The sequence below is a fragment of the Cydia splendana genome, chromosome 9 (genome assembly GCF_910591565.1).
Source record: "Cydia splendana chromosome 9, ilCydSple1.2, whole genome shotgun sequence".
NCBI classification, from domain to species: Eukaryota; Metazoa; Arthropoda; class Insecta; order Lepidoptera; family Tortricidae; genus Cydia; species Cydia splendana.
The window spans coordinates 18,342,009-18,369,275 of NC_085968.1; the positions used below are offsets into that span (position 1 = coordinate 18,342,009).

The following is a 27,267-nucleotide window of genomic DNA, read 5'->3' on the forward strand; positions in this document are numbered from 1 at the left end:
CAGAATCACTGAATCAATTCACAGTTGTACAGGTTCACCTATCAATACGACCGGTCTGGCCTAGTGGATAGTGACCCTGCCTGCGAAGCCGATGGTACTGGGTTCGAATCTCAGTAAGGGCATTTATTTGTGTGATAAACACTAATATTTGTTCCTGAGTCATGGGTGTTTTCTATGTATATAAGTATGTATTTATCTATATAAGTATGTATATAGTCGCCTAGCACCCATAGTACAAGCTTTGCTTAGTTTGGGGCTAGGTTGATCTGTGTAAGATGTCCCCAATATTTATTTATTATTAATAGGTAAACCTGTACAAGTGATAGGTGAAAACCGCATGAAATACCGTAGTCGTTTTTGGGTTTATCGTGAACATAGACATATACAGACAGACAGACGCGGCGGTGGACTTTTGGTTTATAAGATGTAGTGATGAGAGCATTTTACTGCTATTTATGAATCCAGAACATTATAGAGCATTTACATTGTGAGCACAGATATAGAACAGCCAATTAGATTTTACAATACAAAGTGACAAACAGACACCGAGTGAGTGGTAAGTGAGTTTATTTACAAAGTGAACCCCAACACGGATGGTTAGCTTGAACAAAGAGTTATTGATAGTAGAAAATATGTAATGTCTAAGGCTGCCTTCCCACTGAGGCGGAGATTGTCTCGCATCTCAGTGCGAGAATCAACCAATAGTTTTGGTTTTAATCCACATCCCTTCTCCACTCCGCTGGATTACAACCAATGCTATTGGTCGATTCCTCCGCTCATCTCCGTCGAAAGCATAATCGTTTCCCCGAGATTGACAGCTTTACGTCGTCATAGATTTTGTGGTTACAGATCTAGTGTATAATTTCCGTCGTATTTTCTCGGAAACGTTCGTATTTGTCACGCGACTTCAGTCAACCTCAGTACTTTTTGTACCGAGACTGACTGAAATAGCAGGACACGTTCGTACGTTTGCGGGAAAATACGATGGAAAATAAATATGCACTACATCTGTACTTATTGTCAAATGTCAACTTTTTGACAACCAGAGTTGCCGGATTATGTACGGAGCCGAAAATCGCTATCTACTGTAGCTATCAATTTCGAAACACGAAATTGTGAGTGTATAGATTGTTTTCCCCAAAACTCGTCAATTCCACATTTTTCCCACCCTTTCTAGCTGTTCAACTTTTTATCATTCATAATTAATGCCATATTATTCAACTATGTTAACCGTTTCGAACCTGCACGGCTATCACGAGTTGGCGTTTGATATTTACGTTAGCGTCCGCATGAACTCAATCGCATTCTCTCTCTATTGCACCAATACATCAGAGCTAGCGAGATGGACCGCGATCGAGTTTAGGCAGTCGCTAACGTACCTAAACTTGAAGTGTCATCTCGTGGTTACGGCTATAGGTACTTAGCTTGCTCGGAGCGCCCTCTGTGGCCCCCGGGTCAGACTTTACATATTTCACACAATCAATGAATCTTTGGCTTGGACAGGGTGATTCCATACATAACTTTGTATTACCTTGACCATCTCACGTAATGCGGTAGCGGCAGCTATACGTCCGTTTGACACCGATTTTTTGTATTTGTAACACTAGGTTTTAGTTCGTTTCTATCTTCAGGCGGAGTTCAGGAAGAAAGCGGATCCTGAAAATCAAGGTTATGCGTTAAGGCCTGTGTGAGATGGTGTAAAGCCCGGCACGGATGGAGCGATAATATATCGGCAGACAGCGTAAGATACGGCATCTTACGATATATTTTACGTACTATTTGACAGAGTCCACACACGAAGCTGAAGTATATATTTTGGTATCTTACGATATCTTATCGCAAGGCATCTTAAGATAACATAAGATATTATAAGGTCGGTATAGTTTTGGTATATTTCGTCTCTCTAACAATGTAGGATAATAGACAGAGAGATATATGTATTTTGGTATCGTTGGCGTGTGTGGGAGCGATACCCTAAGACAGCGGTCGGCAACCTTTTAGCAGCCAAGGGCCACATAGTAGTTAACGGAGGTGACGCGGGCCGTACTTTGTTAATATTTATGACTTTATGAGACATTGTCATTTGTCACTATTACATACAAAATAGCCAAGGCGCCTCTCGGGCCGCAAGTGACAGATTCGCGAGCCGCATGCGGCCCGCGGGCCGCAGGTTGCCGACCGCAGCCCTAAGACTAAGATATCTGTCGGTATCTTACGGTACTGCCGATATATATTATCTCCGTCTGTGACGGGCTTAAGTAAGAAATATTGGTTACATTTATTTAGGTTTTGCTTCTGACTTTCGAAAAATCTTTCATATTTTTTTTGTAGTCCAGTCATCATCAGTGTTATAAAGTGCTACTTAAATAATCTCTAAAGTCTAAACACTAGATATTATATACTAAACACATATTGCATTCATTAGATTTGTCATGCGAGCGGATTTTACCAATATCAGCCACTTTTGATTATATATAAGTGTGCAAACATTGTTTTACACGAAAGTTTTTTTCTACTTAATTTTTTATTTGGCCGTAAATGTACTTTCGAAATTTATATATTTTTGCTTGAAAAACTAAACTAATATCTCCTGTCTGTCTTAAAGGGTTTAACTGATATTGTAGATCCAAAATATTTACATACTTAGGTACATACAAAAACGCTCTATTTACTTATAATTTAACATCAAAAAACTCGTTCACCATGTCATAAACCCACACTACATATTATCAAAAAGAATAGATAGTATAGAGGGGTCCTGTCATTGTAAATTTTGTAGTCACTGTAAATTTACTGCCATCTATCGACACACGACTAAAACTCAAAATGAAAACGTATAAAGTTATCAAAAAATGTATATATATGGATAAATGATTTTATTATTTTTATATCATTTTGATCCATGTTCATTCACTGATATCTATGTGTTAAAATTGTTAAATATGAAACGGTGTCGTCACGCCATCTAGCCGAGGATAGGCTAAAGGTGTGTGCGGCATCTATTCGAGTATGACTTTTACTTGAATTCCGAGGCACGTTTTTTCCTTAGACTTTATTCGTCTTATACGAAGTTACATATGTCTTTGATATTATATACTAAAGAGCTATCATTACGTTACAGTTACTACTACACGGAAAATGCTTTTCAAAGCTCCTAATGAACCAACTAGCTACCATGTAAAGGAAAATGCGAAAACGCCGATATGCAAAATCGCATATCTTTTAACTTCCATAAGCGAACTAGTAGACGGAGAGCTAGTCCCAGAAAATTGAGCATCTATACAGTTTGCGATATTATCCTTATTACTGGATTCAAAGTATCTGGCAGCTGTTCAATGGTAATGTAAACACTTTATTGTACATAAGACAGGTTAAGATAAACTTAAACCACCTCACCTTCATCTCCTTCAAGGGTCACCTTGAAGGGTGCGAGTATTAGAGTTCTGGGTGTGGTGTTGTATGAAGGGTAGTTATATATTGAATTAGAAACAAGGGCTATTTCCTATATTAGGGCCGGGTGACGTATATTAGAATTAAAAACACTAGATACCAAGATATCGTTGTTTCACTAAAGTGCACCTTTCGACGTTGTTTATAATTATTCGCCAGCAGTTTTTATTTCTTGTTGTTCAGTGTTGTTTATTGTAGCGGCGAATAACGATCTTCAGCACTTTTCACGTACTATTTTTTTTTAATAAATACGTTGCTGGCCGGTGACTCTGACCTCCACCGATGAACATCAGTCAGACGCCCGGTTCTATTAATAAGGATAGTATATCAATCTAACAATAGTAGTTTCGTTATTTTTTTAAGTATTTACCCTTCGTATAGGCTTTAAGTATCAATTGTATAAACTCATTTGAGTCTGAGTTACCTACGAGGCAGGCTGACCCTAGTGTAGGGAACCAGAGCTAACTAATTAGTGTATTTTTTTGCCGAGTTACCTACATTTTGTCAAATGTATTTAATTAGGTTAATCTTAACACCTCTGTAAACGTTTTTGTGTACCTACAATACATTTTTAAAGTTATTTTTTGTTCGCAATTATCCTGTACCATTTTCTGGGGCCAGCTCTTAGTCTACAGGGTTAAATCGACAGTGTAATCGGTAACCAGTTTAGTTGGCTCGATGTGGATATTGGCAGATTTTTTTTTTTCGTTTTAAACGGGGCTTCGAGTTTGCGCGCGAAATTAGTTTACCTCGATGTTTGATCGGGTATTGCTCTAAAGAAGTTAGGCATTTGAGACGATAACATGCTGACAGAGTTGCAAATTGGAATCTGGATAGAATTTAAAATGTTACAGAGTCTATTTAATACGGGGAAATTTTGTTACGTCTGATACACTGAGAAATGAATATGTAGGTCACGAGAAACAGCAAAATTGCGAAAAAAGCATCTGTTCGATACATTTTTAAAGAGGTCTTGTATGTTTTTGTTATTCCAATATATTTATTAAGTACCTATCCTCTTTCTTTCTTTATATTTAAGAGCTGTGCTCTTGTCGGTGGAGCAATCTCCAACTCGTCCGGTCCTCTGCCAACTCCTTAACCTACTGGTACGACACGATCTGAACCTTTTCTTTAATTCGGTTTAAATATTTTTTTCTCGGTTTTCCTCTTCCTCTCTTTCCCTCTATTTAACTAGATTTAGTCATAAAATTCAACATGTGTCAACAAACCTATTACCTATGTATAAAGTAGTGCTAGTTGACCTATTGTACAGTCAGCAGCAGAAGTTGCTAAGCGGCCTAGGTGTTCAAAATGATCTTGACGCGACTTTATTGTTAAGAGAATAAGTGCGCGTCGAGGTAATTTTGAACACCTCGCCCGCTTAGCAACTTCTGCTGCTGACTGTATCTTTACATAAGTTAAGTATGTAGGCTAGTCTCTGACCCTAATTATTTCAACTTTTGAAAATGTAATAGCGACGAATCCAGGGAAGCGTGGACGTTTGTTGACTCCATACATTGTTGGAGCTTTACATAGCAAGTTGAATTATTCATAAACTAAAATTTCCCTCGTGACCTTTTTAAGTTTTCAAGCGCTGTATATTAGCTTAAATCTTAATGTTTCGTTTGCTTTGGCTACCTGTTTTGGAGGTTTTTTGGAAGCTAAATAACTTGCTTTAGAGACTTCTTTATATTTTATTTACTAGCTTTTGCCTGCGACTTCGTCTGCGTGGAATTAGTGACAGCAGCGAAAGTAGGTATAGCGCTTGGATAATGCTAATAGCAATCATTCAATTCGCGCATTGCTTACTTCAATTATTAGTCAATTCATTAACTCTTTAAATTCCACCCCCCTTTGCACTCTCTTCAGGGATGATTTCTGACATAAAAACTATCCAATGTCCTTCCCCGGGACTCAAACTATCTCTATACCAAATTTCAACTAAATCGGTTCAGCGGCTTAAGCGTGAAGAGGTAACAGACAGACAGACAGACGCACTTTCGCGTTTATAATATTAATATGGATATAGTATGGATTTGAGTCTAAAGTACCTACTGAAAAAATGTAGCCTTCCTTTAAGGGTGCAGCGTAAAAATTAGCTTTATATTCCCTTAAATTAGTGATATCTACAGGAAAGACGCGAACGAGTTAAGCATACTGTAAAATGTGTATGCCCCATTGCCATCGTGGCACGCCACTAGCGACATCTGTATACTTTAATTTGAAAGGTTTAGTTCAAGTTCCGTTCAATTATACTTCATTCACGCAGGCCTAGCAACAAGCACTTATGAATGATAAGTTGTTATTACATATACACGGTGTGGTCTGTAACACGAGCAAAGAATTAAAACATAGATTGTACTCCTCAAACGGTGAGACTTTTGTTCAACAACTTTTAAAAATTATGAAGTATTTAGACTCCCTATTTTTCATACAAAATAAATATTATCTTCAATGGACGCCATCGCCACGCCATATTGTTGTGATTGACGTTGCTTGTCACGCCTTAAACATAACAAAATTCGCAATACATTGCGTCTTAGAATAAACTTTAAAGTGTAATAAAAATCAAACAACAAGTTATTTTTAAAAGTCGCTAAACAAATGTTGGTCAGTATGAGGAGTACAGCCTACAGTTTAATTTTTTGCTCATGTTACAGGCCACACCCGGTATATTATCTTAAGCTAATTATTACAGCAATTTATTGATGTTAATATTATTCCATAGTAATATTGGATTATTATACAGATCAAATTTAATACTAAGAATTTCACAAAAAGATCGTCAACCATAATAAAAATGTATAAAAAATACTAGTCTGGAATGTTTCTAGAATAAACTCTAAATGTCAAAAAAAAAAACAAAATAAAAGAAGAACATTAACCAACCATGATTTTATTGAAAGTATTTTGCAAGACGTATTTTTTTTATATACCACATCGGTGGCAAAAGATGGTAAGCAGTCACCGTAGCCTATGGACGCCTGCAACTCCAGAGGTGTTACATGCGCGTTGCCGACCTTTTAAAAACCTGTACACTCCTTTTTTGAAGAACCCCATACTGGAGACCCTCGGGAAAATCTCGGAAGCGAGCTCATTCCACAAGAATGTAATGAAGAAGAATGTGGATGTAAGTTAAAAGTTGTAAAAACTATCATAGAAAATTCAAAGAAAGCTTAACCACTTTAACCAGATCGGCGTCGAACAGTTTACTTAATCGGCGGGGATCGGCGGGCGCCGGAAACCGCTCGCGCCGACTCCAGCCGGATCCGGAAGTCTTGCCGCCCGGCCGTTTCCGGTACGCTACGCCTTTCTTTTGTTATTAACGTGGACACTGACAGCCGAGTTTTGTTTGATTAAAACAATGGAGTTTTATAAAATATACATGGTTGTTTTTAGGGTTCCGTACCCAAAGGGTAAAAACGGGAACCTATTACTATACTCTGTATCTTTAGGTACATAAATAAAAGTAAACAAATCATTTGTATATTTCCGGGTAGTTATAACATTTATTGAATAACCAACCACCAAATACAAAACCACCTGGATCTGTCACTGAACGACCTGGCCCCAATTTCACATCGGTGACAGGTGCGACGAATTGTAAAATCACTGTTGCTGACGTCACAGGCATCCATGGGCTACGATTACCACTTACCATCGGGCGGGCCGTACTCCTGTTTGCCACCATCATTGTATTATTTAAAAAAACTTTATTATATCGGATAAAAACAGATATTTCTCTTGCGAGGTTTCTGACAATTGTCAAAGATTTAGAAGAATTGTAGGTAATTCTTGACAGGTAATGAGTTATATGTCGGAATTTCGTGACAATTGTAGTGTTTCTTGTGACAATTGTCAGAAACCTCGCAGGAGAAATATCTGTTTTTATCCGATATAATAAAGTTTTTTTAAATAATACAATGATGGTGGCAAACAGGAATACGGCCCGCCCGATGGTAAGCGGTAACCGTAGCCCATGGATGCCTGTGACGTCAGCAACAGTAATTTTACAATTCGTCGCACCTGTCACGTTGGTGAAACAGGGGCCTGGTTTTAACCTACATTATTTGATTATGTAATGTTTTCATCTACCCTCAACTGGTTTAAGAAGCCATTTTGAGGGTAGATTTTGTTTACACTTTTTTAAATACCTAAAGAGACAGACTATGAGACTCCACTGTCCGTCTGTCTGTCACCAGAAATTTTTACAGATGATGTATTTCTGTTGCCGCTATAGCAACAAATACTTAAAAGTACGGAACCCTCGGTGGGCGAGTCCGACTCGTACTTGCCCGGTTATACGTACGAAAAATACAAGAAACAAAAATCTCACGCATTTGAATAAAGTGAAACTGATGATGTTCAGGATAATTTTCGTTGGTTCATTTATTTGGCATTATTACAGGGATTTTTCCAATTTTTGGCACATTTTTGGCAACGTTTAGGGCGATTTCGTATTTTCCGTGAATACTAAAACTTGTTTAAAAACTTTTAAGTTATATTTAAAGTACTAAAATTACTCTCAACCAACTGGAATACCCACAGACCTATATCGAGTAGACGGAAAAAGTGTATGTACCTCGCGTGCCGAAACGACGATTATAAATCGTCGTTGCTCGCCGCGATGCTCAGTCCGCTCTCGACCGCTTTCCGTGTGTGACGTTCGGATGTGATAACAAAATGGCCCCTTGCTCGATAATAAACTGTTCAAACACCACCAAAAATGTAGGAGCTATTAATCAAGACATTTCCTTTCATTGGTAAGTACTATTTGCCCTAAAATATCTGTTATTATTTAAAAAACAATTTATTTTGATGCTCAGTATTAATTTCATATAAACAGTAGCAGGCGACTCTGTGTCTAATGCTACTTTTCCATTGCGGCTTTAATTTGACGCGCCAGACTTGGCAAGCATTGAAAACCAGCAACGAAAATAAAACAATCCAAACTTGTCGAGACGCATTCAAGGTTGATTTCTCATTCGTCTGTCAAAAGTAAGATATAGTGTTGTACCCTACGATTTTCAATGCCGAATTCTTAATCGATTTTGAAGACAGAAAAAATGATAACTATTTTTTCAACCTACTATTTATGTAGCCGTGTGATAAAGTAGTAGTCAAAATGAAATCTGTACTGTTATCTTTTATAAATACGACACGCTTCTCTCTCTTTCTTTTTGCATAGTTTCTATTTGTTGTTCTTTTCTAAGTGCACTTACAAGGAAGGGTACCCAACTGTCCGACTCCGATGTGATTTATTTTGCTATATGTTATAGAGTAGTCTAAAATAACGGACACGTATTTTTTTGTAGCTATCCAAACTCAACCTGTTAGGAGAAAATGGCCTTCAAAGTACTGAACATTGACCAAACCTTCTAATTTCTGAGAAGAGATTAGTTCAAAAAAATTGATAATTAATTACTGGTTTCGTTATATGTTGGAGAACATGAATAAAGAATGGGGACGTGTTTTGTCATTTCACCACAAACTCATTTTTTATATAAAAAAAAATTATATAAAATAAATAAATATATTTGAGTTGAGGTTGAGTTTGGGCAGCTAAAAAATACGGAACCCTAAAAATACGTGTCCGTTATTTTAGACTACTCTATAACATATATCAAAATAAATCAATTCGGAGTCGGGCAGTTGGGTACTCTTCCTTGTTAGTTTCGAATCTTTTTTTATTTTTTCATGACGTATTCGGCTAGCTCTTCTTTTGGCTTCTAAAATTTCTTCCATGGTTTTATTTCGCGATTTTGATGTTTCCATAGCCTACAATAACATATATACTTAGTGAGTTATATCCAAAAAATTGAAAATTGTCTAAATTTTATACCTATACATGTACATATAAAAAAGTATTGATACAATCTTTTTTTAGAATCATATATATAAAATTGAAAAACCAGAACGGGATAAAAAACGAGGGAAGAAGCGAGATGGCGCCTTGCAAATTTCTAAAAAAGTTTTTGACACGTTTCTCGAATACGACGCACGTATGATAAGAAAAACCTGTTCAAATCAATTATCTACATATGGGAATAGAACTAGACCATAAAAACTATCGCTTCCGTTGCGTATTTAATTTACAATAAGGAAAAGAAATTTTCATAACAATCTTCATCGGCCATTTCTCGGCAACTCTCGGTTGCTTTCGTTTGGCGGTGCTACAGATTAGACCAAATAATCCGTAAGTTAAAGTAAACTAAATTATGTTTGTCATGTTGGTATACAGGTATTTCTGTGTTTTTTTACACGAAGTAAAATAAAAAGTGCTGCCAACCTCAACCTTAGTCTATAGAGCCCATACGAGTGATTTATGTCATATATGACTTATCATTCTTATCAATCAAAGTAATTACTATATTATTATTATCAATTTGTATTTTGTTGTTTTAAATTTATTTTTGAGTTATATTATTCAGATTGACTTTCACGGCTTCGGCAAACATTGCCATTCGTCCGGGGAACGGGCTAAGAATGGCAATGTGTTATGTAGGTAGATTAAAGTGCATGTTCAGATGTTATTGAGCGACCTGATAAAAATAAGCAAATGTACAGTCAGCAGTCGGCCAAATATCGTAATATAATTTTGTTGCCATAGAAATAAGGATGTGGTCCGATATAGTGGCGAAATATTGAGAGACAAAAGCGGGTAAATTCAGTGGTGGCTCAGACACTTAGAGAGAATGGGAGAGGATCGTGCCGTGAAGAGAGCGCAGGTACTTGGGACAACAAAATGGGAGACGCCCGAGTGGACGTCCTAGGTACCGCTGAAACGACGTAGTTGCTCAAGACAAGACCTGCTCAACCTCGGCCATGGCGACTGGCGAGAGCTATCGCAAGACCGAGAGGACTAGACTACCTATGTTTGTATGAAAAGGCGATTTAAGGGCGGTGGTCGTCCATATTCGTCTTAAGGCGAAAATTAATCTAATGAACGTTTTTGCAACTAGGCTTATAAGAACAAATAATAATTTTATCTTCAAACAAGTTTTAAATAAATACGTGTAGATGAAAAAATACAATCTTGCCTTTTATCAAATCACATCATTTTTTGACAAATTTGCGAATTGAGTTATCCAAATAACGGCTACAAATAAGAAATCCCTATCACAGTTTTAAACCATGGCAGGGTTGAATACATAATAATGTCGGTATTTAACTAAACATAAGACGAACTCTTTATTTCATTTACGCGAGCGGAGCTGCGGGCCCGTCTAGTAAGTAATAAGATTTAATTTAAAAAATTCAATTCAAATATTCTTGAGGAATCTAGTGATTCCGTTAAATATCATTCGTCTGTTTTTATCATTCGTCTGTCTGTATCATTCGTCTGTTTTATCTTTAGTCCGTCAGAAAATCGATGACATTCGCGTTAATCGATTTGTGATTTTTAGCGAGCGGGACCGCAGATATAAAATCCATGAGTATGAGCAAGACAGTTGAATCGTAGCGGGTAGAGGGGCATCGGTGTCTTAGATCGGTTAGGACTTCCCATCACTAAATTGCGGCTGTGACGTCACAGTAGGTGGTAAAAAGTCGGCACGCTTGGTTTCGATATAAATCGACGAACTCTTTCCTTCTATCTCGATTATTGTTCTGTGGGAATACCAGTATCGCCGCTGTCGTGAATTCTTAATAATGCGTTATACCTACCTAAGAGTTTTTTTTAGATTGGTAGTCTATCCAAATATATGTCCGTGATATCACCTAAGTTTAGTGTAATCCCAGTTCTTACTGTCATTTATTCATATTTATTCTAAATTCGTGGTATTATGCAATTAAATCGGAACGAGAGAGCGGTCGTCAATTCTTAACAGCGCGGCGTACACTTAGGAGTATATTTTTTGTTGAACAAGAGTTTTTTTTTGTGCCATTTGTGTTATGAGTCATCTATTGAGATATATCTCCGCGATATCAACTAACTGTAATCCCAGGTCTTACAGTCGTTAAGTCTTATTTGTGCCACACAGGACAATATTATTTCTGTCTTTATATAATACGCGTTTGGGTGTTTTATTCATATACGTATATATCTTTGTGACAGTTAAATGGCAGCTCTCGTAAATAAAATACCTTTAAACGAGCAATTCTTGTTTATTTATAGGTATATATATAAAATTCGAGGTTCTCGGAAACGGCTGTAACGATTTCGATGAAATTTGCTATATCGGGGTTTTCGGGAGCGATAAATCGATCTAGCTAGGTCTTATCTCTGGGAAAACGCGAATTTTTGAGTTTTTATATGTTTTCCGAGCTTTACTCGTAAGTTTTTTTTCTTTTGATGTCTGGTACACTTTTGAACAAAAGTTTTTTTCCCGCTTTTAAGTGGTCTATTGAGATATATCTCCGCGATATCACCTAACTGTAATCCCAGTTCTTGCAGTCGTTAAGTCTTATTTGTGCCACGTAGGACAACTTTATTTTTTCATGTGCCACCGTAACGAGCCTGAAGTTTTCCAATAACGCCCCACCAATAACTTTCTTATTACTCGTGACAATTGATGGCGATGGCTCTTTTCACTCACTTGTGGAAATGGTGAAATGAGGACTTATATGAGTTTTTGTTCGTGTTTTAAAAGGATATGAGTAAGTTAATTTTGTATTAAGAGGGAAGTATAGCTACTGGCAAAGGGTACATTTTCATACAATTTCCATTATTTTCAATTCCACTAACTAAATTTTAACATATCACTTTGATTTTGATGTCTATCGCTGATGGGTCAGATAGTAGATGCAAAAAGACCTGTGGGGAGTGTGGGGTGCCCGATGTTACGATTTAGGGACTCCTGCAAGCGCGACATGGAGTGTTTTGGCATCGGTACCGACGGCTGGGAGGAACGTGCTGCAATGAGACCCGAGTGGCGTAGAGACCTATGCGTGGGAATGAAGAAACACGACACAGTGTGGCTGGAAAACTTGAGACAAAAGGCACAGGCGTCATCGGGCTCAACAAATTCACACATGCGACTTATGCGGCAAGAAGTGCCGTGCAGCGATAGGCTTGTACAGTCGCCATCAGATATATAGGAGCGGCCAAGGTGTTCACAATATCTGAACACGCGCTCTAACGCCCTGACAATAGAGGCGTGTTCCGATATTTGTGAGCACCTTGGCCGCTCCGATATATCTGATGGCGACTGTATAGCTACAAGCGGAAATGCATTGGCCGTTTCAACCGCTCTTGGAGCATTCCACGGGCTGTCCCGTACACACGCATTTTATTCCCTGTGTTGCGACTTTTTTTGGGCATTTCAAGCAGGCGATTATTTTTCTGTGCAAATTTTTGACGATTTGTCGTAGAAAAGGAAACTCTTATACCTGCAAATCTTCAGAAAATTCGCGTTTGTACGGGACAAACGGTAGACAATTTCATGGAATGCTCCTCTCGACACAGCGTTGCAACAAACATCCGTCAGGGATGCAGTGGCCATTGATGATATGTCGCTAAGCGCCTCCCTAAGACGCATATGGTGGAAATATTCGCTGTCCTCGGGTGAAGTGTCTGTAGCTCAGTTGGCTGAGCGATGGGCTAGTGATCGAGAGTCGCGAGTTCGAGCCTCGCCCGAGACAGTGAATCTTTCCACTTTTCATTTATTTCTAAGCGATATGAATAAGTACCGTCAGTATCAAATAGTGACAGCCGAAATAGTTAATTGTATTGGAACACATCCTTATTTCTATGGTAACATCTCATCTATCGTAACACACACCTCGTGTTAGGATATATTTGATCACTTTGGCCGTCACTATTTGATGCTCATTGTACTTATTACGTGGGACAATATTAATGTGCAAAAAACCCTCCTGTTCCTTCACAGCTTTTCCTCGAATTATTTTTTAACACCACGGGTTGTAATTGGGCGTTTGCGTGTCGCTCCCGCTGTCCGGTAGTCCAGTCAATAAAGACGATTATAAAAGTTTTCGGAAAACTTTATTATAATACTTCAATGCAAATATCTATACAAATACCAAAATAGATCCTAAACCAGGTAGGAAATTAGCTAAATAAGGTAATAAATTGTGCCATTTAAGAACTAGTTTCATGTTTACGCTTTTAAATAGGTACCTAACTACCTACCGTTTTACGAGTATTGTCAAAATTCTGAATTTCATCCTGTAATTAATAAATAATATAACTAAAAATGTTTTCTTGGATAGGTATTAGATAACTAGACCTAAATAATAGACAGTTTTATATTTCCCTTTCAAAAAACGACTATTATTATCTCTTTTTTATTTTTCGAAATTTTGCTAAAACGAATCCTTGCCTACACCTACTTGACACACACATTGCGAGCAAAACAATAGCTTAATAAAAAGGTGTCTAACGTCTCCTGTAGTGCGCTTCTGACTTCCTTCCAGTTCTCATTACTTAAATAGGGAAAAAATATAAAACAAAATGTCCAACTTCGTTGATTGGAGTATCCACACACCGCCTGCAGCGGCGTGGACACGACAAATTAACGAAACCCGCTAGCTGCTGTAACCTAATTATAATTTTGTTTGTATTCGGGTTATGACATGCTCAGAAATATCTGTACGGACGACGTGGCAAAAATATTTAGTTAGGTCGGTATGTGGGTTGTGTTTAAAAATCGCTTATAATACGATCTGGAGACAGAGTATAATTTTATTCGAACCTTACCTTCTATTCTATTCTTCTTATTCTGACCTTAACCACAGTATACATAAATAATAGTACTAGGTACAGAAGACTCACTCTCTAACAAAACGCGTCTGTTACGATCAGGACAGGATATGGCCGCTAGGTGGCGACAGCGCCACGCGCGGCTTATGGCTAGCCACCAAAATTGGTGTGGAACGGATATACTTGTCGCTACCTATTGCAAAGCGACGAAATCGCGGAGTGAGCCACGCCTGGCTTAACTTGAGTGATTGTAGAGTAGCCAACTCTGGGACACAACCAGAAAAAAAAAGGTTTTATAATCGTCATGTCACAAGTCGTATTTAAAACGTATTGAATAGGACCAAATGTAAACAAGCAAAGGTGTCGCAATTGGCATGGAACAATAAAGTCGTAGCCGCGTAGCACTTCCGTAGCGCCGCGTAGGCCGCTACGCCTCTACGCCGTAGCAGCGGGGCGCCACGAAATGAGGCTGATATTGTGGTTCAGCTCTCCAAACATTCTTAAAAACGACGTATAGCTCATTAAAATCTTAACGACTTACGACCTTTTCAGTTTAAGCGGCATCGAAGTATCCGTATAAATTGGTTTCATGCATATTTATTTATTCAAATATTATGTATGAATTGAAATCTCGACCGTGACTACTGAAATATGGCACCGAAAATTGAATCAACAGAGCAAATTAGGTTGACACGATAGTGTTTGAATAACAAACTCTTTAAAAATTCTTTATAAACTTTACCTTGAGAGTTTCGCTACAAATTTTTCATGTTTTACCTTGATGTTTGAGAAAATTGGTATTTAATGAGTAAACTTATGCGCACCCGCGATCCTACAAGCCAATTCTGTTATAACAATTGGATACTTTTTTCATGTTACTTTGATACACAGACAAAACATCCTCCAGACTTAGCATAGTCGCGCTACCCCCTCTGCCACGCATACGGTAATTTTACTCCATGTTCGAGTCGAAAGTGTCTTTGTGTGACGTCCGTGAACTCGTTCGTCGTTTGAACAGACCAATCACGGCACGGGACTTCGCTCACCTCGTCCCGCGCACCCCCACATTTTTGGCATCATCGGTTGCATGAAATAATTGCTCTAAACTCGGTCTAGAGGATTCCTAGTATATGCTTTGATACGACCTTGTCAGCGTGCACACCTAACGTGATTGGTCCTCACGAAGAGCAGGAGTCGTCTCATACGGCATCTCGCTCGCGCTTATTGGTGCGCGTGAGATGCCTGATAACATGACACCTCTCACGTTGAATAATGGTCCCTTTGACAGTTTCTTCATCTTCAAGTCTGTTTTGGTTGGCGTTCAATTAAAAAATAATTGAAAAAATGTGTTTTTACCGTATTTTTATTTAAAAAACGTTCCAGTTCTAAATAAATTAATGTACTAAACTTCCAAAAATATCTACAAACATTTTACGCGACAGTTACTCCATATAAAAATGAACTGTCCTAGGGACCAATGACCATCATTCGACACGACAGGTACAGTGAGCTGCAACATTGCATGGAGAAATTATAAATGAATTCATAGATAAATTCGCCATGCACTTTTACGGCTGATGGTACCTAGCTATACAGGCCAGTTCAAACGTGCACCTGACATCAATCTGATATCTGATATTTGAACAATATTGGTATCATATCAGTTACCCACCGAAAAGGAGATGGCGGGACGACTTGGACGCATTCTACCCCAAATGGTGGGAAAATGCTGATGAGTGGAGAAAACGAGGGGAGGCCTTTGCCCAGCAGTGGGACACCAAAGCAGGCTAATAAAAAAAACCGGTCAAGTGCGAGACGGACTCGCGTTCCAAGGGTTCCGTACATTAAGTAGACTCACGCTTGACTGAACATTTCTAATAGGTTTTCCTATCACTCGTATAGGTAAAGAACTACTATGTGTATTTTTTTTTTTTTTAATTTTAGACCCAGTAATTTTGGAGATAAAGGGGGAGAATGGTAATTTTTTGGCTATTTTCTTAAATAACTTCTAACCTATGTATTTTAAAATTACAAAAAAATTAGTATATTTGAAATTCTCAAGATGAGCTCTTTCATTTGATATATAACACGATATAGTATGAAAAACTTTATTTTTTAACTTTCTCATTTACCCCCCCAAAAGTGGCCCCCATGTTTAAAATTCATTTGTTTACGTTACATGTCCATCTTTGGGTCACTAATTTACATATGTGTATCAAATTTCAACTTAATTGGTCCAGTAGTTTCCGAGAAAATAGGCTGTGACAGACGGACAGACAGACAGACAGAAACACGAGTGATCCTATAAGGGTTCCGTTTTCTTCCTTTTGAGGTACGGAACCCTAAAAACCACCACCATTCGACGTGAGAGGTATAAAGATTGTATCAAAATAACATACATAACATATCAAATTGTTAACAGAATCGGCCCCCCGGTTTTTAGTATAATGCACGTTTAGTTTACCACACATGTTTAAACTTTCTGCACTAGCGATTAGCATTATCGGACTTAACCAAACAGGTTTGCCACGATCTACAGTTTAATGCTAGTAAAATTGAAAACTTATGGCGCATTATAATAATGGATACTTATTCAATTATGTGCATCTTGTTTTATTAGAAGAGGCGACTAAGGTACAAGACTGTCGGCTCGATTCGGAAAATGACTTAGATTTCTACTAGACTTCAACAAGTTACGATACGGATAATTTAAAGATAGATATGTCAAATTTGACGTTTCCGCAATTCTGGAGGTCCTCATGAACGATTTCGACAAGTTATGACTTAGATATCCAAGTCACATCTAGTCGATATCTAATGTAGATCTAGTTGATCTCTAAATCGTCTCAAGATCTTGTGAGTAGTCGAATATTCCAAATTCGCGATAGACCCGTCTATAAATGTGAGATAATATGTGTTCAAAACGCGAAAGTTTAAAATATTATACTATTTAGTGTATAGGTTACACGCACTCAATGTGGGTTGAGAATTTGGAAACATCACAGACGCTTCTGAATTTCTTTGTACAGGTATCTTCATGATTGATGTCCTTTACAAAATCCTTTCAAACAAAAGCAAAAGAAACATAGATCCGAACAATAATTAACGCAAACACTTGAAAAGTTTAATCACTTAAACAACATTACAACCTCCACAATTTTAAAGAGGCCTTTTCGAGATTCCAATTCTCAACTTGATTTGTTATTGCCATAATATAACACTATAAACTCTCGCGTTTTGTACACATATTTAATTACACAAACGGGTCTACCGCGTTAGAATGTCATTGTTTTACCTTAAATTCCGACGTTTCAGTTAAAACTCAGCTGAAACGTCGGAATTTAAGGTAAAACAATGAAATTATGTAAATAAATAAATTAATTAATGAAATATTGCCATAATACTTTGACACGACTGCATCGAGCGCTCTAATGAGCGCGAGCGCATGAGGCTCTTCAAATACGAAGTATAGTTGTAAAGTGTCGGCAACGCGCATGTGACACCTCTGAAATGGCAAACGTTCGTAGACTTCTTAACCGCTTACAATGATGCGGGCTGTATCCTTGTTCCCTACTGATATATAAATAAAGAAAACAAATTAAGAATTCTGGTTCCCAATAATCTTCGCGGAAATAGTATGAGAACCACTGTAAATTGTTTCAATGGGATGTTCTAGCCTCAATAAACCACTCCATTTTCAAGATGCGATTTTAATACTTACAGTAAAATTTTCGCGTTTTGATCACATATTAAAACGACCACCACCACACATGGCCATTGTGAACCTGCGTCGAAACGTCAGAAGAGCGTTTCTTTTATTTTTTTGGCATTTTTATAGATTGTGACTTTTTTTGCCACTTTTGTATTACTTCTACTCAGAATCACGAGCTCTTTCGATCCTAATAGGATAAAAAAATGTCCCAGAGTTTTGTTCCTATTGTGTTACCATTTCCCCATATACCTACTTTGTATGGCGGTAACAAAAAGGAAAGTTTGAAAAATGTATGGAAATTTTAGGACAATTTTTTCTCCTATAAGGATGAAAAGGGCTCGCGATCCTGACTAGAAATAACACAAAAGTGGCAAAAAAGGTCACAATATATAAAATGGCAAAAAATAAAATAAACGCTCAGAAATAAAACTAAAAAAAAAATATGTTTTAAATTGCGATTCTGTAGCTTCGAATCGGTCTTCAATTTGAAACGTTTCTGATAAATGAGGCAAACGCCTCAAAACTGGGAGCCAATTAAACTTGGTACTTATACGAATCAATACTTAGAAATTAAGACGGTTTAACTTGCAAAGGCAATTGGGTAAAAGTTCATCGCAAATATTGATACTGTGACGTCGTATCTGTGGACGGAGGTAAATTCTTAGGTAAAGTGCACAATGGGCGTACCCAGGTGGATCTACCTTTGTATTTATTTATTTATTTAAACTTAGTATAAAAATAATGTACAAATGGCGGAATGCCTAACGGCATTCTCTACCAGTGAATCGGGCTAAACAGAGACATGTAAAACATGGAGAAAATTAAGTAGATGTTTATATCACAAACAACTAAAAACCTGATAAACAAATAAAAATACTGGAATGTATATTTATATATTATCAAACTACACAACGGGACTTAATCGCGTATTTAAGTTTTAAGATTTACCTCCGACGTTTCGATGACGGCGTTGTCCCCGTGGTCTAGTTTGATGGGGGGTCGATATTGCACCACGTCCGTAGGAAGTTACCCACCGCTACCCTACACGTGACCCCTGGGTGGTGCTAAAAGTGCAATAAACTTGGCAGCTGTACTGTTCTCTCTGAATCTCACAGCTGATCGTCACTGCGAATAAAATGCTCTAGTTTGATAATGTTTAATAATCGTGAAAGTTTAAATCAGTGTTTTATATTTATATATTTTTTGTGTTGTTATTCTGAGCTATTTTGTGCGTAAATCCAATCGACCATCTCAACCCAAACATGCTTAAATGTTTAATAATATATAAATAAATGATAAACCGGCCAAGTGCGAGTCGGATTCGCGCATGAAGGGTTCCGTACCATTGCGCAAAAAACGGCAAAAAAAAACACGTCAATCTCAAATCAATATGAGAGCCCCATTTAAATATTTATTTTATTCTGTTTTTAGTATTTGTTGTATTAGCGGCAACAGAAATACATCATCTGTAAAAATTTCAACTTTCTAGCTATCACGGTTCATGAGATACAGCCTGGTGTCAGACAGACGGACAGACAGACGGACGGACAGACAGACAGACGGACAGCGGAGTCTTAATAATAGAGTCCCGTTTTTAACCTTTGGGTACGGAACCCTAAAAATCACCTTTGGTTGTATTATTATCATGGGTAAAAAATAAAAATAACTTTATCATATCCATTCATTTTTATTCAGTGTAAACCTACCTTAATCCAGAGTCTCGGCTCTCAAAGTTACCTTATATTCTTTTGCTTACTTAATATTATTTAGCTTTGATATATTCGCAATTTAAGTTGCCTGAAACTCGACGGGGAGGGCGAAGTGGATTAAATTATTTTTTTCCGTACTTGCGACTAAACGACTTTAGACTTAAAACATAGAATGAGGAGCAAAAAGGACAGGGAGTTGTCAAATTACTTTATTTTTAAGTCTACGCTTACATAAAATTAGGGTATTTGACTAGGTACTTAACTTTTATGGTAACGGTTTTTAGGGTTTTTGGGCGTTATTTCAATAAGTTTGAACCTATGAGGAATTATGTTCTACAATGCCAATGTTTGTTCCAATATTTTGAGTACTTAATACATGTTATTAAATTTGTGCTTACATAAAATTGGCAAATTTGACTATTTAACAACATGTTTCGTTTATGGAAACGGTTTGTCCAGGTTTTTAGGCGTTATTCAAAAGTTTGCCCCTGTGTGGAATTTAATTAATTTAATATACAATATTTGCTTAAATTATTTTAATACTAAAATAAATATTTACGTCTCCGTTAACATAAATTGGTGAAAATTACTACTTAACCGGAGATTTCGTTTATGAAAATAGTTATCGGGTTTTTAGGCGTACCCAATTGAAAACTTTGAGACTGAAGAATTTTATTATTGATGTTATAATTGCTGTAATAATTTTAGTTCCATTAGAAATATTATTGTAGCAAAATGTTCGTGTTATATCACAACAAATGTTGTGGAAATTCTAATAGTCTGATCCTCGAAAGAAATTATTTTAAAAGTCATTAGAATAATTAAATAGCCGCTGTTTAAAAAAATCGCCGAATTAACTCATATTTCGTAAAATAAATTAATTTTCGAAATAAATCGACTTATCGCAACGATTTAACGTAGGTACTTCCACCGTGAGTTAATGGAGCAGGTGCTACAGATTTCGCATAACGTAATTAAAATTTCAGCCTATTTATTATAATCAGAGGTGGGCATTATTGGAATAAATTTTTATCGGAATAATCATTTGAATATAAACAATAATTCACGATTTTTTTATTGACAAATTATTTATTCGCTAATGATTTATTCGCGGATGAGTTATTCGCGAATAATTTATCCGCGAATAAATCATTCAGCCGCTTTTCAAATGACGAATAATTTACTTATTCGTTATTACATTCGAATAAATCCACGAAAAATATTTTAGTTTTTTGGCTTATTCCATTCAAATAAACAACAAGAATAATAACAGGTCCAATATGACTTGTTTTTACTGTGTATTTGTTCTGACACATTAAAAATTGTTAAGGGTTAAAGGATAAGGCCAGGTAGTATAATAAACAAAGGATTAGCGTGAACAATGAATTACTCACACACAAAGTTAGTAACTTCTATCCTGGCCTAGAAAGAGAAAGCTATATAATAAAAAAACTGAGAAAACCAAATTTTCTTAGCAGTTGTTTGCTTCAAAGCGAATCTCACAACGCATAATCTATATTTACAGTAACTATTTAGGTAGTTGCATTGCACATCACAGTTGCCACTGATCTTTCTAAACCGAGAAAAGATCAAAAGGTATTACAATAAACCAGAGGTTCCCAAAGTGGTCCAGGTGGACCCCCAGGGGTCCATAGGAGACCACACGGGGGTCCACGTAGACGTGAAAAGAAAACAGGGGTTCACAAGTTGTAAGTGGGGGTCCACGAAAAATTTTCTGATTTTCATAATAAAGAACAAACATTTTGGCTTGGATTTACTTATCAACGTAGGCAGGTAGCATCATACTCACTAGGTACTCAAAACTATTCGAGACTCAGTTCAAACACAGAATTGAATAGAACAATAGATAATAGTACAAGTGTACACCACATGTCGAGACTTGCAAAGTGCCGCCCGTGCGCCCGTTCGTCCGGGATGCTTGTTTAAACCTGCAAAGGGATGAAATGCGCCTTGCGCTGTGCTTGCAATCTACATTAGTATAAATACGAATGCCAAGAACAAAACGTTACTCATTTGTTTCCGGGATTTTGAACATAAAAGTGTGACTGTGAGTGAATCGATGTCAGTGTTTGCAGTGCCGGAAAAAGTAAGTATCTGCCCATATCTGCCTATTTGTTATACATATTTTTATTGTATATTGTAATTTATCAATCATATTATATTTGTTTTACTATTTGAGTGTAGTTACTACACTGTAGTAGGTAGTTATATATATAGTAAAAATTAAATACTAGAGATTATCTAGATGTCTGCTAGATGTTACTGTTAAGCTTTCTTTTGTTATTTAATGTTATATTAATATTCTTCTAATTTTGAATCTTAAATATGACCGTCCGACCGACCCACCGGTGACGACCGGTCTGGTCTAGTGGATAGTGACCCTGTCTGCTAAGCCGATGGTCCTGGGTTCGAATCCCAGTAAGGGCATTTATTTGTGTGATGAACACTAATATTTGTTCCTGAGTCATGGTTGTTTTCTATGTATATAAGTATGTATTTATCTATACAAGTATGTATATCGTCGCCTAGTACCCATAGTACAAGCTTTGCTTAGTTTGGGGCTAGGTTTGATCTGTGTAAGATGTCCCCTAATATTTATTTATTTATTTTATTTATTTTATATGTATATACCACGTAAGTGCTATGGTGCTATACTGTTAACTTATGTGTAAAGTTTTTAATAAATAAATAAATATTCAAAACTTCTATAAAAGAACAAAAAGCCAGGGAAGATTAAACTTTAGGTACCTACCTAGGTACTTTTTTGTATAAAAATATTTATTTACGCGACGACGTCGATTCATTAAAAGAGCGATTATGGCATAATCATTATGCTGACCATGTTTGTACGCAAGTACCTACATATTTCAGTGTCCTAGTAACTGCTAATACTAAAACACAAAAATATTTCGAAAGGTATTAAAATGTTTTAGGTATTGAATTCAAAAAAATATTTTACATAGGTTAGTATATTACAATAAAATAGGTTCAGTGTTTTTATGAAAATCTCTAAATAGCTCTTAGCATTTTTGATTGTTTTTAAAAAGTTTAATAGGTACCTATTTTTTTTTATTGCAATAATTTTATTCTGTTGTGTTATAATAGCCATATTCTGGTAAAATCGCCTCAAAAACAAACATTTTTTTACAGGCCACAACTGATACGCAAAATGGCTGCATCTAAGAAGAAATGTCGACAGTACAGTGTTGATTATTTGAAATTTGGTTTTCTTCCATCAACGGCAGACAAACGATTGCCCATGTGTCTTTTATGCAACAAAGTTCTGAGCAATGACTCTATGAAACCATCGAAGCTCGAAGACCATCTAAGAAGGTGTCATCCTGAAAAAATAGGTAAAGATCTGAAATACTTTCAAACATTGAAGGAAAAATATGAAAAGAGACCAACCGTAAATAGTATGTTTGCTTCAACGTCTCAAAGTAACGATGATGGCTTGCGGGCATCTTACAATATTTCGTTGCTTATAGCGAAATCTGGAAAACCGCACACCATCGGAGAAGAGTTAATATTACCCGCTGTTGAAGAGGTTTTAAAAACTGTTCTGCACAAACCTCCATTTGACGTACTCAAAAGAATTCCTTTAAGTAACAATACTGTACAAAGACGTATTGATGAAATGAGCTCTGATATAGAAAGCTTCTTGTGTAATTATCTGCAAACCACTCATTTTTCTATTCAATTGGACGAGTCTACTTTGCCTGGTAATGAAGCATTATTATTGGCCTATGTTCGATTTGTTATGGACGAAGAAATCCATGAAGAGCTGCTATTCGCAAAAACTTTGAAGTCAGACACTAAAGGCGAATCGATATTTAATGTCCTGAGTGATTTTTTTACAGAAAAATCTATTCCATTTACAAACATTATTTCGGTGGCAGCAGATGGAGCTCCTGCCATGTTCGGGCGATATCGTGGGTTTATAAGCCATCTTAAAAGAATAATACCAGGACTAATTGCAATTCACTGTGTCATCCACCGGCAACACCTTGTAGCGAAAAATTTGAGTGACAGATTGCACCAATCGCTTCAATTTGTGATTAACGCAGTTAATAAAATAAGAAGCAATGCTTTGAATACCCGTTTATTTGCACTATTGTGCGACGAAAATGATGAAGATTTCCAACGACTGCTCTTACATACTGAAGTACGCTGGTTGTCGAAAGGTGCATGCTTATCGAGATTTTACTCACTTTTCGAATCAGTGATAGAGTTTCTGGAAACTAAAGCACCAGATTTAAAAGAAAATCTAATCAAATATAAAGCGGACATTGCGTACTTAACAGATTTGTTCAAAAAATTCAATGACGTTAACTTGCAGTTACAAGGGGACAGCCTTAATTTAATAAAAACAAAGGGTGTAATTTCGGCTTTCCTTGGTAAATTGAAATTAATGAAGCAAAATATTAGTCGGCGCGAATTCTCCCAGTTTCCGCACTTGTCACAGATCGAATGTATTGATGAGGATATTCAGACATACGCTCAACATTTAAATACCCTGCATGATGACTTCAAAAATAGATTTGAAGATATTCTGACGATGGAAATACCACCATGGATCATAACCCCATTTGATGAAACGGAAGAGGCGAATGTGGTATTACAAGAGGAGCTTCTTGAGCTCAGCACCAACGAGGAACTGAAGGTGAAATTTAAAAAAGGCTATCAAACATTTTGGCTGCAGGCAGAAATCCCCGAAAAATATCCTGGGCTGTGGGAAATTGCTAGAAAATTTTTGATAGCGTTTCCCTCGTCATATCTTGTCGAAAGAAGTTTTAGTGCCGTTACCAACCTGTTAACAAAAAAAAGGAGCAGATTGAACATCACAGAACGGGGAGATTTGAGATTACTTCTTACAAAACTAAAGCCAAATATTGATAATTTGCTGTCAATTCATCAAGTACATCCGTCTCATTAAAAGTATGACTATTTTTTATTGTTGATTTACATTTCAGAGTTCATTGTTGAGTTTTTGTCAATTGTTGATTGTTTGTAATAATAAATGTTTATAATTTTGTATAACCACAAGTATTGTTTTTTTTTAACAAATAGGACACAAGAAAATGTGCTACTTTTTTTTCTTCTTAACACCCCCAATTTAGGGTGTGCTTTTTAAGGAGTTTTGGGAATACAGTAGAAATGTAGCAGCAGGGGGTCTACCGAAAATAGTAAAACTTAGAAAGTGGTCCACGAGAAAAAAAAGTTTGGGAACCTCTGCAATAAACAAATTATTCGTGGCAATTAATTCGACGAATAAATTATTCGCGGATAACGAATAATTTATTCAAATCAGAATAATCATCCGACATTTTTATTCGTCATTCGCGCTAAATTTTGTTATTCTTATTCGTTATTCGTCATTCGAATAAATTTCGTCCATCTCTGATTATAATCTCATACTCAATAAAAACCTCACAATTAACAACGTAGGTAGGTAACGTTGAAAATCCGCCTCCGCTAGTTGCTTCACGTAAAATAATCAGGAATTTTTTAATAACAGCTTAATTATTTAGTACCTCGTTTAACTTTTGGCGTGTAATGTATCCTTTAACCTTTAAATAATTTGGATATAGAGTACCCGCGGGCGACGGTTGGAGCTGGCTGAGATTTATCAAAAATTTAGTAAATATAGAATATTAAGGTCTAACCTTAAACCTATTAGAAACAAATACGGTTATCTCAATATGTTTATGACACATCCGCAATCAACACTAATCTTACAGTCGGTCGCCATCAGATATATCGGAGCGGCCGAGGTGGTTAAAAATATCTGAACACGCACTCTAATGCCATGACAATGCCCTCTGGATATTACCGTAATCACATACAAATACAACAAATTTTAGATTAAAAAAGTAAAGTTTCTTCTTATTGAGGTTTATCTTATCTATCTAATTATCAATACTATAATTTAAAACTAAATTATCCATTTTAATTACAGCGGTATAAGTAAAATATTGTCATTATACAACGTGTAATTTAGCGTGAATTAGGTTTAGAGCTTAATAATTATTGCAAAATAAATACAAATATCGATCGTGAAAATAGCGTTTAGATGCGGTCGGAGCGCTTAGGGTTGACACAACCGCATGTCATAATTAATTTATTGACTAAGGCTGGGTGGGATAAACCACAGTCAGTGAACAAAATAAACGGTAGGTCATTTTTGATAGCCGGCAGCGGATGCACGTCACACAGACGCACTCTAAGATTCACTCACTCATTTTATCAAGGAAATTTACAGATACTGCGGCAGCAAAGTTCAGCATTAAGGAAGCTGCAGTTGACATCCGAAAGTCACCTTTCATCACATCAGCATGACAAGGATAAATGTTTCGATATGAAAAATGCATCATATCGTCGTAAAAAAATTGTGTCAAACTTTGTATACCTATTCTATCCCTCGAGTAAAATGAATCTAAGCTAAAAAATGATTTTACGCGACTGTGTCTTGGACTTTAATATTAAATGATTTTAATTCGAGATAATTTATTTACGAAAACTTTTTCAAATCGCCACGGGTTTGATTTTAAAAATTGTCCATCATTATTTAAAATAAATAGGTATATTTAGGTGGCACCCCTAGCATGACGGATGGACGGCCATTACCCGACGAGCGCTTATTGTGCGCAGGCCATCTATTCCAACGATCGGGCGAGCTTCTTAAACCAGCCAGTGTACCGTAACCTTAAGATCCGTAACAGTTATACGTTATGGTGGGCTGGTGGTCGAGCTTTCGCCTCACTACAACTAGGCGGGTATTATGTACAACGCCGCAGGTTGCGACGTTTATATTGTACGAGGATAATGCCTGTTATTTAATGTTACCGCACTAATATTTGCCCGTTTTTTGTCGGCGACGTCGCTTCTCGTTAACGGAGATGAAAAGATTGTTTACTTGTCTTTGGGCATATTGTGTTTTTAATCGCTCGCATTTGTCTGTTTCAATGGAAATAAGTATGTTTTTGTTTTTTTTTTATATATAATATTGTATTTGAAAGAAGCGCTGGCGCCGCAGCGGACATGGAAGAGAACAATGTCACGCCTGAGGATGCCGAAGACCGGGCAAAGTGGAGAAGATTGAGCAGGAAAGCGGACCCTGGCGCTAGGCCGGGAAAACGCTAGGTTGAAGAAGAAGAAGAAGAAGATGATATTATATTTGAATTGGCATAGGCACTCTGTACAACTTTTCAACGATATTCGTTATTGTTTATTGTATAGGTATTCGAAATGGTATAAATAATTAAAAAAACTTTAAATTTTATCAGTGTACTAAAATGTTTACCCTCCTATTCATAAAACTTTACGAGCCTGAATTAGTTAAAACATGTTTTATCACTTTCTTACAAATACATTAGTCAAAATGGCAGATAAAGGCAAGAGATTCACACTATATTCCTTTAATTCAGACTTGTAATGCGTTTATGAATAAAACCATTAGTGTTCAGTAGAAATAATGGCAAACACGTAACCTTCATACTTTCGGTAGCAATCTGACTGAGAAATCAAGAAAATGAAAAAGTTTTTTTAAAGGTGCTTTTCTCACCCCTTCTTAATAAAAAGACGTAAGTACCTACTGAACAACTCTTCCTTAATATATTTCGTAACGTGTGACGTTCAGATGCTTCCTTTTTTTGACAGATATAAACGGTTTATAAGTCATAAGTTCGGAGATTAAAAACACCACATTGAATATA

The 27,267-nt window shown here is 36.7% G+C and overlaps 1 protein-coding gene across 3 annotated transcripts in view; it reads right to left on the reverse strand.

The window, feature by feature from the left end:
• Positions 1–27,267, reverse strand: part of LOC134793779 (polypyrimidine tract-binding protein 2) — a 635,946-nt gene that overhangs the window by 342,991 nt on the left and 265,688 nt on the right. For 2 of the 3 annotated variants that reach the window (XM_063765452.1, XM_063765451.1), the window contains exon 2: positions 1,532–1,656. The exons of the other annotated variant lie outside the window; for it this stretch is intronic. In XM_063765452.1, the coding sequence (XP_063621522.1) occupies positions 1,532–1,540 (9 nt within the window). In that variant the 5' untranslated portion in view covers positions 1,541–1,656. The remainder of the gene's footprint in view (positions 1–1,531; positions 1,657–27,267) is intronic. 3 annotated transcript variants of the gene reach the window in all.